This window comes from Drosophila erecta, unplaced genomic scaffold (assembly GCF_003286155.1).
Source record: "Drosophila erecta strain 14021-0224.00,06,07 unplaced genomic scaffold, DereRS2 tig00000000-arrow-pilon, whole genome shotgun sequence".
Taxonomy (NCBI): Eukaryota; Metazoa; Arthropoda; class Insecta; order Diptera; family Drosophilidae; genus Drosophila; species Drosophila erecta.
The window spans coordinates 26,934,530-26,950,216 of record NW_020825194.1 but is presented as its reverse complement, the minus strand read 5'-3'; the positions used below and the strand labels follow the sequence as shown (position 1 = coordinate 26,950,216).

Genomic DNA, 15,687 nt, shown 5'->3' with positions numbered 1-15,687 from the left:
CACCACAAAATTCAGATATGGAAGCACCTTACACTAATTGGCTTACAACTAAAATATGCTAGAAAGTGTTGTTGATACTGCTGCACAGAAAACTCTTATTTGAAAAATGCTATCATGAAATATGCGTGAATATCAATCACATAGCCAATAAAAAGGATTGCGATTGACGTGTAATACATTTATATATTAAGAAACGGATATAACTATGATTTATATTTATAATTTATTTATATTTTTATTTTACATTATAACTATGAGTTGTTTTAGCCGTCAGTGAAAGCTAACATGAAATTAAGAAGTCGGTCCTAGGAACATTTGTTTGCACGCAGCAGTTTTGACGGGTTTCGCAGATATTCCCATTCTAAATTGGACAAGATATGCTCATGAGTGGCGTTTGTTCTGAAGAAAACATAATAACCAGCTGCTAACTTAGCAGGGTAGCTTCTAAGTTGTGTTCCTAACTAACGCATTATCTTCGCCAGAGCGAATCCTTTACAGCCAGGCCAAACTCATCTGGGTAAAAGGAATTTTAGGAAATGCTTGCATAGCTACCCAAACAATGACTTGTCGAGGGGTTCCACTTTCGCTGCCGCACCGACGACCTTGACCCAAAGAGGGAAATCAAAGCTGCACATGCCCAGGCCAAGAAGGCACAAGCCATGGAAAGCAGATGCACTCAAGTGGAGGCACAAAGGAGGGCTTATCAAATGCCGCACTACTAACCCAGCTAATTCGCAGCGCTGATGCGTAAAGCATCGACCGTCGAATGGTCGCGGAAAGGGTTTGCCATAGGGTTTGCCTGAGGAGAAGCCATAGCCATGAATGAAAAGAAAAGTTGAGCGAAAGTGGACCGGATTCCACTCGAAGTGGGAGCGGAAAAGCGGAAAAGCTTCTGCAAGCTCAGGCCAGCTTTTTGGTCCCATTGCGGCGAACTTGGCCAACATTTTCGCTCCAGCGTTCGGGGTTCGCAGACCGTTTTCGTTTCTCGGGCTGCGGCAATCGAAGTCAAAGAGCTGCCCACAGAATCCCCACAATTTATCATTCCAGCTCGCTATTTATTAAAGTTCCACGTTTCCTTGTGTTTACACAACGCCCAAACATTAAAAAGAGAGTGTAAGTGCTTGTGGGCCACTTGGCCACTTGGTGAGGATGAAAATGAAAATGTGCACCTGGAAAAACAGAGTCCACGGAAACCTGGCTGTGCCAGCTTCCGCAAATATAAAACGAAAACGAAAACGAAAAATAGGCAAAATACCTCGCAGATACCCAGGGCCCTGTGTGTGTATCCACATTTTGAGTGTGATTTTGTTTAAGGTAACTGCCGGATTATTGTTATTTCAGCGCCTAATTTGATAAAAGCGCTCGTTGTCCAAATTTATTTTCGAATAAATTCGATTTAATTGCCGAGCAGCGGTGCTCGATGGCGTGCCACGGATTAGGCAAAAGTTTATTGTGATTAAACGTAATTGCTTTGTTGGCAAACAGATTTAGGCGTCATCCGTAGAATGTGGAAGCCCTCCGCGCCCCAGGAACCAATTGCTTGGAATGGCTGACGAGGTGGCACAGCTGCCTCCCCTCCATCCGAATTCCATGGTCCTTGTCGCCGAAGGTGGAGGTTCTCGTTTCCTGCCTTCGCTCAGCTGCTTCCTTCCATCACTACTAACGAGATGATCATATTTGAGCAGATGGGTTGAAGTTATGAATTTCTCATTTCCTCATAAGAACTCTCGAGGTTATAAGCTCGAGGTGTCCTAACTGAAGCTTGGGGCGGAATTTCGGTAATTGTTATGTCAATCACTCTGATTAGCTGGGACCCCACAGCAATCAAATGGGTTCTTCTATCAGGCATGTGTTCTGCTCATTAGTATGCTCATGGAGTATCCCATAAGCCGATCTAATCGCCAGAAACAAATATATTGGAACAATAAAAATGAGTCGTTGCGACATGCCGGAAAGAAGTTTGGCGCGCCAGAAATAAACAAATAAATAAACTTGAATCGGCATTTAGATACATCTTTAAATAAAACAAACAGTACAACAATTTATGAATAACATATTTACAAAGTTAATGTACGACGTATTGATATATGTATGCATTTTCAAAATAAGCAATCATGAAATAATATGCCTCTTGTGAATAACTTATTTGCTTCATAAAATCAGGAATTCCAAAGCGAACAACACTTTAGCCATTAAATAATCGGAATAAAAAATGTAAAAGCCGAATATTAAGCTTAATTGCAGAAATGCTGTCACAAGTTTTATTTAAACCAAGAAACTGGGAAATAAAAGCCTAGCATTGACGTAGAACTTTGAACAACTCTCTGGAATCCTTCAAACAAAAATCTTAGCTCACACTTGTTCGCCTTGCTTCCATGGAACTTGTCAAACAATGAAAGCATTTTCCTCATCCTATTGTCATTCAATATGCCAAAGTACATTCGCATTCGTTGTTCCCATTCCCCGTACAACCATTAAGGCTAGATATTAATGGAACACATAAAAGCCGCGACTACAAAAATCGTCAAAAGTGCCGACTTTAGTTGAATGCGGACATCCAGGAGGAATGTTTATACCCGTTGCGCGTAGAGTTAAAGGTATAGATTCGATGAAATGTATATAACAGGCAGAAGGAAGCGTTAAAGTAATATATTCTAAAGTAATATAAAGTATATACATTCTTGATCAGGATCAATAGCCGAGTCGAACTGGCCATGTCCGTCTGTCTGTCCATCTGTCTGTCCGTCCGTATGAACGTCGAGATCTCAGGAAGTATAAAAGCTAGAGAGTTGAGATTGGGCATGCAGATTTCAGAGACATAGCAGTAAAAGTTTGTTAAATGATACTGTCACGGCCACACTTTTAAAAATTGTTTTAATATTTTTTAATTTTTTTGTAGTCTTGTAAATTTCTATCGAATTGTTTGCACGCCCAGTCAAACTCCCACAAACCGCTCAAAGCTGTCAAAATGTTTTACAATATTTTCATTCTATTGTTAATTTTCTAAATTTTTTTGATAGATTTGCCAAAAAACATACGCCACCGCTTTAAACATTTTTAAGTTTTTTTAATTTTATTTGTTTTCCCCCCATTTCTACCGATATTTCAGATAATGTTGAAATTTCTGGTTCGAACTTCCACTAGCTGAATAACGGGTATCTGCTAGTCGGGGAACTCGACTATAGCATTCTCTCTTGTTTTAATTAGATATCATCGTATAAGGCTACAACTGACATATAACGTACGTTCATATACGATAACCATCCTAAGAGCGTTCTTTGTTTTCTCACGATATGTAAGCGAACTCACGTTGCTTTTTCCTTTGCCAAACCCTGCAGGACCTAACGAGTTCTACAAATCATTGCAATTAACTCGCGTAACCGACTGCGCCTCCAAACAATAGAAACAGCTACAGCAATAAAAACAGCAACAGGCGCAGGAACGTGGAGAGCCCCTTTGTTGCGCCACCTGGCATCAGCTACTGTACACACACGGCACCCTCGACTTGGACCCAATTCCCTTCCCGAGCCCCAACTCACAGAGGGCTTCAGACATGGGCGACAATATAATTGGCTCGGCAAGCTTCTTGCACTTGGGGGACATTGTGTCCCTCTATGCGGAGGGCAGCGTTTGCGGTTTCTTGAGCACACTCGGGTAAGTACCATTGTCCAGGATGAACAGGAGGTGGAGGATCTCCTGGGGCCACCTGTTGTTGAATGCTGCACTAAACATCTGATTTCTTTCGCCAGCCTGGTCGATGATCGCACAGTGGTGTGTCCCGAGGCCGGAGACCTCAGCTGTCCGCCTAAAAAGTTCAGGGGTAAGTCGCGATATTTAATAGATTTAATATTCGCCATATTTATGATACATTTTCAGACTGCCTTATCAAAATATGTCCCATGAACCGCTATTCCGCCCAGAAGCAATTCTGGAAAGCAGCTAAGCAATCTGCCAGCTCCAATACGGATCCCAATCTCCTCAAGCGTTTGCATGTAGGCTCAGGATTATATATAATTTAATTGTTTAATAATATATATTGTGTTCCCCAGCACGCGGCGGAGATTGAGAAGAAACAAAACGAGACGGAGAACAAGAAGCTGCTGGGAACCTCAATCCAATATGGACGGGCTGTGGTGCAGCTACTGCATCTGAAATCCAACAAATATTTGACAGTAAACAAGCGACTGCCGTCGCTGCTGGAGAAGAATGCCATGCGCGTTTATCTGGACGCCAACGGGAACGAGGGCTCATGGTTCTACATCAAGCCCTTCTATAAGCTTCGCTCCATCGGCGACTACGTGGTGGTGGGTGACAAGGTCATTTTAAGTCCGGTGAACGCCGATCAGCAGAACCTCCATGTGGCAGCCAATTACGAACTGCCCGACAATCCCGGCTGCAAGGAGGTCAACGTTTTGAACTCGTCAACCTCCTGGAAGATCTCACTGTTCATGGAGCACAAGGAGAATCAGGAGCACATCCTCAAGGGCGGCGACGTGGTGCGTCTATTTCACGCCGAGCAGGAGAAGTTCCTCACCATGGACGAATACAAGAAGCAGTACCACGTATTTCTGCGCACCACCGGACGCACCAGCGCCACGGCTGCCACCAGCAGCAAGGCACTCTGGGAGATCGAGGTGGTTCAGCACGACTCCTGCCGCGGCGGCGCCGGCGACTGGAACTCGCTCTACCGTTTCAAGCACCTGGCTACGGGTCACTATCTGGCGGCCGAGGCGGAAATCGATGTGTCTGGCGGCGCGATTTCCGCCGCCTCTGCATCAGGACACGAGCTGCATTTGGGGGACTGTAGCAAAGACTCTGGCCTCAGCTGCTCCACCATGAACTCCACCATAAATGGTATGCAGTATTGAACTTAAACTCAAAGAACGTGCAACTATTCCTATTTGTTATCAATCTTTTCAGACAAACCCAAGGGAAAGCAATACCGCCTCGTGTCCGTTCCGTACTCGGCGGATATTGCCTCGGTGTTTGTTCTGGACGCCACAACAATGGCTCGCCCCGACAGCCTGGTCCCACAGTCCAGTTATGTGCGCCTACAGCACATTTGCTCCAACACGTGGGTCCATGCCACTTCGATACCCATCGATGCCGACGACGACAAGCCGGTGATGTCGATGGTCTGCTGCTCACCCATCAAAGAGGACAAGGAGGCCTTTGCGCTGATACCCGTCTCCCCGGTAGAAGTTCGCGACCTGGACTTTGCCAACGACGCGTGCAAAGTGCTTGCCACGGTGACCAGCAAGCTGGATAACGGCAGCATCTCCATCAACGAGCGTCGGGCGCTGATCTCGCTGCTCCAGGACATAGTGTACTTCATAGCAGGAATGGAGAATGAGCAGAACAAGACAAAGGCTCTGGAATTCACCATAAAGAATCCTATCAGGGATCGACAGAAACTGCTGCGCGAACAGTACATCCTTAAGCAGTTGTTCAAGATCCTACAGGGTCCTTTTCAGGAACACACAGCCGGAGACGGTCCATTCCTTCGGTTGGATGAGCTCAGCGATCCGAAGAACAGTCCTTACAAGAACATCTTTCGTCTGTGCTACCGCATCCTGAGGTTGTCGCAACAGGATTACCGGAAGAACCAGGAGTACATAGCCAAGCACTTTGGCCTGATGCAGAAGCAGATCGGATACGATATTCTGGCAGAGGACACTATCACGGCCCTGTTGCACAACAACCGAAAGCTGCTGGAGAAGCACATAACAGCCGCAGAAATCGAAACATTTGTAGGTCTGGTGCGCAAGAACATGCACAACTGGGACTCGCGGTTTCTCGACTACCTCTCAGATCTGTGCGTGTCCAATCGCAAAGCCATCGCGGTCACCCAGGAGTTGATTTGCAAGAGCGTGCTGAGCGACAAGAACAAGGACATACTGATCGAGACGCAGGTGAAGGCACTGCGAAGCGGATCCGGCCCAGCGCGCTGCTACAAAGGCACCTCCGAGGACGTGTGCCTGGCAACTCTCGCCGAGGTGGCCGGCGACGACGAGGATCGCTCTGATGTGCAGTCCACGTCCACCACAACCACCTGGGACACCGCCAGCCTGAACGAGGACGATGGCAGCCCATCTGCGGGGGATAAGTACGAAATCCACCTCAAATGGACGGGACAACCGGTGGGTGTTGAATTTAATATCCGAGTATATAGCGTCATTATGCCAGGCTAGGCAAAAAGCGTATAGAAATAACCAACCGGTTGGTTATTACCCAACTCCTTCAATTACTCATATAAATCGTTGCCTTGCAGACATCCCGGTCCATGGCGGATTTGGCCAGTTGCGATGGCGGCGAGCTGGAGGCGGCCATTCTGAACTACTATCGCCACCAGTTGAATCTATTCTCCAACATGTGCCTCAACCGTCAGTACTTGGCCCTAAATGAGCTGTCACCGCGCCTGGATATTGATTTAATCCTGAAGTAATCTGGAAACAGGTGGAGCGTCTGGTATCACTAACCTTACATTTTTTGCAGATGCATGTCGGATGAAACCATGCCATACGAGCTGAGAGCTTCCTTCTGCCGATTGATGCTGCACCTCCACGTGGATCGCGATCCCCAGGAACCAGTGACACCTGTTAAGTACGCCCGCCTTTGGAGCGAGATACCCTCAAAGATGTCCATAATGGAGTAAGTGAAAATGGAAGTTCGCTTGACTAGAGGTGCTATCTATCTTCTCATCCAGCTATGATGGCAAGAACCAGCAGCCAGATCAAAACAAGCAAGCCTGTCGGGCCAAGTTTAACACAACCATCGCCTTTGTGGAGAACTATTTGTGCAATGTGGCCACCAAGGTGTGGCTCTTCACAGACCAAGAGCAAAACAAACTCACCTTCGAGGTAAGTCTGCCCTCAGGCGAGAAGTATCAATTAGAACTGAGCACCAAAGTTACATTTTCAGGTTGTCAAACTGGCAAGGGATCTGATCTACTTCGGTTTCTACAGCTTCAGCGATCTTCTCAGACTCACCAAGACGCTTCTGTCCATCCTGGACTGCGTGTCCGACACTTCATCCGGTGCCTTTGCCAGCACGGATATTGATTGTAAGTCCTGTATATTCCTAAAAGATATGAAATCTTTAGAGTTTTCTCTTAACAAGCTGTCGAAGAGGAGAATAACACAGAGGGTAAGACTTTTGTACTGCCTGAAATTCTTTGAAAGGCCCTTAATACGCCTTAATATGAGGCGTATTTTACGAAACGTTTTTACAGTGTACATCGGAAATATTCTAGTTTTAAGGTGCCACTAATAATGCCTAATAATTACTAATAATTACCTATGAAAACTTACCATATTTGTAGATGATGTGGACAAAACATAATTTTATTTCTATTATGTCCATTTCCATATGTAACCCCATAACTTGCAGCCGAAGGTGGAGTTCTACGCTCGATTGGGGACATCAACACGGTTATGACATCTTTGGCCCTGGGATCGGTGGGTCAGGCCATAGCTGCGCCCACGATCTCCCTGCAGCAACGGAAGTCCGTCTCCCAGTTGATGAAGGAGTATCCATTGGTGATGGACACCAAACTAAAGATAATTGAGATACTGCAGTTCATTCTGGACGTTCGCCTGGACTACAGGATCAGCTGCCTGCTCTCCATATTCAAGCGGGAGTTTGACGAGTCCGAGGTGGCCGCCTCGGCTGCTAACAATGAGGCGGGTCAGCAGCAGTTCCAACAACAGGCACCGCAGACGCCTGGCAGCGCCAACGAGACTGACACCCTCGAGAATGCCGAGTCCGTGGCAGCTGGCGCTGCCGCAGCCGCCGCTACCGCTGCCCGCCAGAAGAACATCGATCTGGAGTCCATCGGCGTGCAGGCGGAGGGAATCTTCGACTGCGACCGGAGCGACGCAGCTAATCTGGACTTGGACGGCCAGGGCGGACGTACTTTTCTGCGTGTCCTACTCCACCTCATCATGCACGACTACGCGCCCTTGGTCTCGGGTGCCCTGCACCTTCTCTTCCGGCACTTCAGTCAGCGCCAGGAGGTGCTCCAGGCCTTTCGCCAGGTAAGCTGCTTGCTTTTAAATATTTGTGGCCCTGGTTAGATAGTAATTCAAGTTATAATAATCAAGAGGTATAATAATCTTACTCATTTACGTATATAACTCACATTTTTTGGCTATTCATGGAAGCTCGCTCATTTAATTATTAAGCTAGTTAACCGATACTCTTAGGTCTTACAAAGAAATATCATTCTTCCACAAAATATGACATACTAAAATAAGTAGAATAATTTCGTACTAACTCACTGATTGATCTAATGCTCATCTTCTCTCTTGTGTTTGCATGCGCTAACTCTCTGTCTCTTTTTTAAATCGAGATTCGAGCTTACTAATCCGATACCATATATACTAATATAATCGTATATTCACGCAATTGAACTCATGATCTAGTTTAAAAAAACACAACTAACAAAGTGGACTTACACCGCATACCGTACCGACCGAACTTTTGATTTTGTATGTACCCATGATTTTGAAGAACTTTCGATTAACCAGGCAGTTCGAGACTAACCAGGACATGTCCTCCGTCTCCGCTTTCAGGTGCAACTTCTGGTGTCGGACAGCGACGTGGAGTCCTATAAGCAAATCAAGTCCGATCTGGATATCCTGCGCCAGAGCGTGGAGAAGTCGGAGCTGTGGGTGTACAAGGCGAAGGCCACGGATGAACTGGGGGCCAACGACGCCGGGGGAGATGCTGTCAGCCTGGAGTACAATGCCGCCCTGTCCCAGGAGCAGCGGAACGAGTACCGCAAGGTCAAGGAGATTCTCATACGCATGAACAAGTTTTGCGTAACTGCCTCCGGTCCGGGTTCGGTGGTCAAGCCACGCAAGCATGAGCAACGACTGCTCCGCAATGTTGGCGTCCACACCGTCGTCCTCGATCTCCTCCAGAACCCTTACGACGAGAAGGACGACGAGTTGATGAAGGAGCTCATGTGCCTGGCCCACGAGTTCCTGCAGAACTTCTGTCTGGGCAATCAGCAGAACCAGGCCTTGCTCCACAACCACCTTGATCTGTTCCTCAATCCGGGCGTAAGTTCCTTATTTTTTCCCTATTATATCACAAACTCGCATGTATGTATTCCACAAGAACGAACGCTGCGATATAAAAGCCTATTTTATATTTTATTTAGGCGCAGTAGTAGGGTATGCTAGCAAATTCCAAATATCTATGCATTTGTATAATTATACCCGTTACTCGTAGAGTAAAAGCAAGGAAGCGTTTCCGACCATATAAAGTACATATATTCTTGATCAAGATCAATAGTCGAGTCGAACTGGCCATGTCCGTCTGTCCGTCCGTAAGGACGTCGAGATCTCAGGAACTATATAAGCTAAAATGTTGAGATTAAGCATGCAGATTTTGGACACATAGACGCAGCGCAAGCTTGTGGACAGATGTTGCCACGGCCACAAACCGCAGAAAACTTTCACGCCCACAATTTTGAATATAAATTAAATTTTTTCATTTTATTGTTTGTCCCGTCAATTTCAATCGGTACGCCAAAAATGTTCCTGCCACGCCCACGAACCCCTCAAAACTGACACTTTTTTTTCATTTTATAATTAGTCTATTCAATTTCTTTCGATTTGGTGCGGTATGTCCCGGGAAACTGCATGCCTAATCTCAACCTATAACTTAATTAGTTCCTGAGATCTCGACGTTCATACGGACGAACGGACAGCCGGACGGACAAACGGACATAACCAGATCGTCTCGACTAATGACCCTGATTAAAAATATATATACTTTATATGGTCACAAGCTCTTCCTTCTACCTGTGACATACTTTTCAACGAACCTAGTATACCCTTTCCTCTACGAGTAGCGGTTCACCGTTCACTAAAGAAAGGTTAACTTTTCTATTAATATATATAATAATACATATAATATTAATATAAAAATATATAAATATATATAAATATTAATATACATTAATATTATATAATATATATTAATATTATTATATATAATATGCCTTTATTAAATAAAATTGCAATTGATAGTGTACCATGCCCCCACCTGAAATGTTCGCTTTTTATCATATCGATGGCCTTACAGATTCTGGAGGCGAAGACCGTGTGCGCCATCTTCAAGGACAACTTGGCGCTGTGCAACGAGGTGACGGACAAGGTGGTGCAGCACTTCGTACACTGCATAGAGATTCATGGTCGCCACGTAGCCTACTTGCAGTTTCTGCAGACCATAGTGCGGGCGGAGAACCAGTTCATCCGACGCTGCCAGGACATGGTGATGCAGGAGCTCATCAACTCCGGCGAGGATGTGCTGGTCTTCTACAATGACAAGGGTTCCTTCAACCACTTTGTTCAGATGATGCAACAACAGATGCTGAGTATGGAAAAGCTCAGCGACGACAGCCCCTTGAAATACCACGTCGAGCTGGTGAAGCTCCTGGCTTGCTGCACCATGGGCAAAAACGTCTACACGGAGATTAAGTGCAACAACCTTCTCTCTCTGGACGACATAGTGACAATCATCTGCCACCCGCTGTGCATGCCGGAGGTTAAGGAAGCCTACGTGGACTTCCTCAACCACTGCTACATTGACACGGAGGTCGAGATGAAGGAGATCTACTCCTCCGGGCACATGTGGAGCCTATTCGAGAAGAGTTTCTTGGTGGACATCAACCAGCTCATCACGAACCCCGCCGCCGCCAGCAACAAGACGCTCCAGGCGTACGTCCTGAATGGGGTAACCAATCTCTTGGGCAGCTTCTTCGCCAGTCCGTTTTCGGATCAGAGTGCTATCGTGCAGTCCCGCCAGTTGATCTTCGTGCAGCTGCTACAGGCTGCGCACAGAATCACCCAGTGCCGCTGGCTGTCGCTGGGAGATCGTTTCAACGTGGAAAACTGCATCCGCACGCTAACAGAGTCGGCCAAAATGCGTAGCATCGCAATACCCCCCGAGCTGGAGCAGCAGGTGGCCACAATGTCCAGCAAGACGGCTATGCTGACCCGGCAGACCACAAAATGGCTGCTGGCCTCCAAGCAGCCCAAGTACGAGGCTCAGCAAGCGGCCAGTCTGATGCGCTGGGATCGCTCAATCATCGAGGGCTTGCAGGACATAGTGTCCCTTTTGGAGGATCAACTAAAGCCGGTGGTTGAGGCGGAACTATCGCTTCTAGTGGATATTCTGTACCGCTCAGAGCTGCTCTTTCCCGCTGGAACAGAGGCCCGGAAGCGCTGCGAAAGCGGTGGTTTCATCCGGAAGCTGATAAAGCACACCGAGAAGCTGCTGGAGGAGAAGGAGGAGCGCATGTGTGTAAAGGTTCTGCGCACTCTGCGTGAAATGATGGCTATTGATGTGAACTACGGCGAGAAGGGCGATGCACTGCGACAAACACTTTTGCTGCGCTACTTCCAGAGCAAAAACACGCCCAGGCTGCCGGAGGAGGAGGTTGCTCTGCTGGCCGCTCCTTTGATGGATCCCGCAAAGCAAAACCACCTAGTGACCCACGGACCTGGGGCTAAGTACTTGCAGCGAGCGGGCAAAACGCTTCACGATATGCAGAACCACTTGGACAGAGAAGGCGCCTCAGATCTTGTGGTCGAGCTGGTTATCAAGTCCGTACATTCGCCCAATATTTTTGTCGAGGCTGTAGAGTTGGGCATCGCACTTCTTGAAGGCGGCAACCCCATTATACAGAAGGGAATGTTCCAGAAGTTCCTCAGTGACGACCTCAACCAGGCCTTCTTTAAAGTCTTCTTTGAGAAGATGAAGGATGCACAGCAGGAGATCAAGTCCACTGTCACTGTGAACACCACGGACATTGCGGCTAAGGCCCACGAGCACAAACAGGATGCCAATCTAGAGCTAGACAAGATCACTCGCAAGCACGGCCTCAAGAGCAACGGGGTGGTGATCACTGAGGAACTAAAGCGGGAACTACACAATGCCGGACTGGCAACTGCCCGTGCCTACGGGAATGCCCGAAACATCCACTCCGGCGAGGAAAGCTCCGCCATCACTGTTAACAGTCCGCTGGAGGATATACTGGCCGAGAAGCTGGAAAAGCACAAAGACAGTCGGGATCAGCGCAACCAGTTGTCCAACAAGGTGCTGGTCATGCAACCTATCTTACGGTTCCTGCAGTTGCTCTGCGAAAACCACAATCCGGACATGCAGAACCTGCTGAGGAACCAGAACAACAAGACCAACAACAACCTGGTATCGGAGACGCTTATGTTCCTGGACTGCATTTGTGGCTCGACGACGGGCGGCTTGGGATTACTAGGCCTGTACATAAACGAGCACAATGTGGCCTTGATCAACCAGACGTTGGAGGCCCTCACGGAATACTGCCAAGGACCGTGTCACGAGAACCAGAACTGCATAGCCACCCACGAATCAAATGGGCTGGACATCATCACGGCGCTTATTCTGAACAATATCAATCCGCTGGGCGAGAACCGCATGGATCTGGTCCTAGAGCTGAAGAACAATGCCTCCAAGCTGCTGCTGGCCATTATGGAGAGTCGGGGGGACAGCGAAAACGCGGAACGCATTCTGTACAACATGAATCCCAAGCAACTGGTAGAGGTGGCCTGCAAGGCGTACCACCAGGAAGAGCTGATCGACGAGCAGGACGATGGGGATGAGCCGGATGCCGGGTCGGACGATGACGATGCCACTGTAAGTCCGCGGGAGGTGGGCCACAACATATACATACTGTGCCACCAGCTGGCTCAGCACAATAAGGAGTTGGCCAGCCTGCTCAAAGCTTCCGAGGATCCGCAGTCCGCCAGCTTCGACGCCAAGACAAGTCAGGCCTTGATGTACTACGCCACGCACACTGCCCAGATAGAGGTGAGATACGGCATGGTTTTATCCCTATATCCTACGTCTAAGTTTAATATATATGCAGATTGTTAGAAACGATCGCACTCTGGAGCAGATAGTCTTTCCCATTCCCGAGATCTGTGAGTACCTGACCACAGACACCAAAATTAAAATCCTCAACACCGCAGAACGCGACGACCAAGGATCCAAGGTGGCGGACTTCTTCGACAAAGCAGAGGAAATGTTTAACGAGATGAAATGGCAAAAGAAGCTGAGAAGTAAGCCACCTTTGTATTGACCTAGAACTACAAGTTAAATAATCGCTCTTTTGTAAATGGATAGGTCAACCTTTACTATTTTGGATAAGCAGTTACATGTCTCTTTGGAGCAATATCCTCTTCAACTGTGTTGTCGTCATCAATATGATTGTGGCCTTCTTCTATCCCTTTGATAACACTGTGCCAGGTGAGACCATTGGATGCCTTCATCAAAACCACTTAAAACCCTTCTTTGTCATATGTTTCAGAGCTCAGTTCCCATATCTCCTTGTTGTTCTGGATCATAACGATATTTTCACTTGTTATTGTGTTGACGCTACCCCGGGAGTCTGGAATCAGAACCTTTATAGGCTCCGTCATCCTTCGATTTATCTTTTTACTGGGCCCGGAGTCTACACTCTGCTTGCTGGGAGTCGTCACGGTATGTACAAGGTACTATATCTGCCCACAAATCTCTTTTACGTGGATTCTTTCAAATAGGTGACCCTCAAAAGCGTTCACATAGTGAGCATTATGGGCAACAAAGGCACTCTGGAGAAGCAGCTAATTAAAATAATAACTGACTTTCAGTTACTTTACCATTGCATTTATATAGCATTTTGCTTTTGCGGTCTGATATTTCATCCCTTTTTCTACTCATTGCTGGTAAGATGTATCCATTTTGTGCAAAAGGAAATGTATATTACCTATGCTTTTACAGCTCTTCGATGTGGTCTATCGGGAGGAGACCCTGGTCAATGTAATTCGATCCGTAACCCGCAACGGTCGCTCTATCGTGTTGACAGCTGTCCTGGCTCTGATTCTGGTCTACCTGTTCTCGATCATTGGCTACATGTTCTTCAAGGATGACTTTCTGGTCAGCGTGGACTTTGAGGAGCAAGACAATTCGCCTCCTCCTCCGTCAGTCCCTTTAACTCTATCTGTGCCGCTATCGGGAGATACCTGTTCTGCTCCAGATGACTTGGGAAACTGCCAGGCAGCCCAGGACGTGGCACCACCGAGTTCTGGGGTCGGGGAAGTGAAAGAGCGTTCGTGCGACTCGCTGGTCATGTGCATAGTAACCACTCTTAACCAGGGTTTGCGAAATGGAGGCGGCATTGGTGACATACTCAGGGCGCCTTCAAGCAAGGTAAAATCCATCCGGAAGTCTCAAAGTGCACTGCTAATTTGTATATTTTTAGGAGGGCTTGTTTGTGGCACGTGTAATTTACGACCTGCTTTTTTTCTTCATTGTCATCATTATTGTGTTAAACCTGATATTTGGTGTCATCATCGATACCTTCGCCGACCTGAGATCGGAGAAGCAGCAAAAGGAAGCCATCCTGAAGACAACCTGTTTCATCTGCTCACTCAATAGATCGGCGTTCGACAACAAAACTGTTAGCTTTGAAGAGCACATAAAGAGCGAGCACAACATGTGGCACTATCTGTACTTCATCGTCCTTGTAAAAGTGAAGGACCCCACTGAGTTCACCGGTCCCGAGAGCTATGTATATGCGATGGTCAAGGCCGGAATCCTGGAGTGGTTCCCCCGCCTGCGCGCCATGTCGCTGGCAGCTGTGGATGCCGACGGGGAGCAAATCGAGCTGCGCAGCATGCAGGCACAGCTTTTGGACACCCAACTTCTCATTAAGAACCTGTCCACCCAACTACACGAACTTAAGGATCATATGACAGAGCAGCGGAAGCAGAAGCAGCGGTTGGGGTTGCTCAACACAACGGCCAACAGCCTCCTGCCTTTTCAGTGAGTCTGTAAGAAATAGAATAGAATACTAGTTTGGGCACATCGTTTTGGTAAATAAATGTGAACCCAAAAGAAATGGCTCCCCTCGCCACATTTGTCCCAATATCCCATTTCATTCCCATTGGAATATTTGGTAATCCCGTTTCAATATATTCAATGCGGGATGAACAAGTATACGTATTCAAAAAACTAAATCTCCAAGAATCGTAGAATACCCCGAGTAAATACCAAAAATCATTCTGTATTAGATTCGAATTCCAAAACGCACACTTACATTTTCTCAAATATCCTGCTCGATAAAATTCTACAATTTGAACAAATGGAGTACATTATTATGTAGTAAGCTGACTCAGAGAACTTAGGGCTGTTAACATGTTAATTAGTGGGCGTGTTAGGCATTTTTTGACAACCTTAAGAGTCTTAACCTTAACTCTCCTTGATGACTTTGTAATACCTGAAGCTAGAATCTAGACCTATGTAATTAACTTAAAAAGGTTTGCTGAGCGACCTCAATACAATTTTAAAGGATATTTTTCTTGTATTAAATTAAATATATTATTTAATTGTTAATACTGTATGAATCACTTTTGATAAGTTTAAAATACAAGCATACTTGAAAAATCTAAATATTGTGATTACCTTTTTATATTTTCCGTTTTTAATTTCTGAATGATTTACTTAGTACTCGAAACGAGTTGTGTTGGTTAAATTCGTTTTAAGCTAACAGTTAGAGTATACATCCTAAGCAAAACTACACTATTGTTAAGTAAATCTTTATATCTTTACAAGTAAAATGGAATATATCTTTGAAATAAATACAATAAATATATT

The 15,687-nt window shown here is 46.4% G+C and overlaps 1 protein-coding gene across 2 annotated transcripts in view; it reads left to right on the top strand.

Moving 5' to 3' along the window:
• LOC6552808 (inositol 1,4,5-trisphosphate receptor) overlaps window positions 1-15,687 on the top strand; it is a 22,794-nt gene extending 7,107 nt beyond the window's left edge. Inside the window, exons 1-19 of one of the 2 annotated variants that reach the window (XM_026984068.1) lie at window positions 937-1,113; window positions 3,339-3,654; window positions 3,750-3,820; window positions 3,877-3,992; window positions 4,050-4,854; window positions 4,921-6,140; window positions 6,272-6,441; window positions 6,496-6,651; window positions 6,707-6,860; window positions 6,922-7,063; window positions 7,390-8,036; window positions 8,574-9,065; window positions 10,096-12,861; window positions 12,920-13,112; window positions 13,177-13,299; window positions 13,361-13,533; window positions 13,593-13,757; window positions 13,813-14,241; window positions 14,294-15,687. In XM_026984068.1, the coding sequence (XP_026839869.1) occupies window positions 3,554-3,654; window positions 3,750-3,820; window positions 3,877-3,992; window positions 4,050-4,854; window positions 4,921-6,140; window positions 6,272-6,441; window positions 6,496-6,651; window positions 6,707-6,860; window positions 6,922-7,063; window positions 7,390-8,036; window positions 8,574-9,065; window positions 10,096-12,861; window positions 12,920-13,112; window positions 13,177-13,299; window positions 13,361-13,533; window positions 13,593-13,757; window positions 13,813-14,241; window positions 14,294-14,860 (8,490 nt within the window). In that variant the 5' untranslated portion in view covers window positions 937-1,113; window positions 3,339-3,553 and the 3' untranslated portion in view covers window positions 14,861-15,687. Of the gene's footprint in view, window positions 1-936; window positions 1,114-3,338; window positions 3,655-3,749; window positions 3,821-3,876; window positions 3,993-4,049; window positions 4,855-4,920; window positions 6,141-6,271; window positions 6,442-6,495; window positions 6,652-6,706; window positions 6,861-6,921; window positions 7,064-7,389; window positions 8,037-8,573; window positions 9,066-10,095; window positions 12,862-12,919; window positions 13,113-13,176; window positions 13,300-13,360; window positions 13,534-13,592; window positions 13,758-13,812; window positions 14,242-14,293 lie in introns of those variants that run through there. The other variant, XM_001978903.3, reaches the window with a different exon arrangement.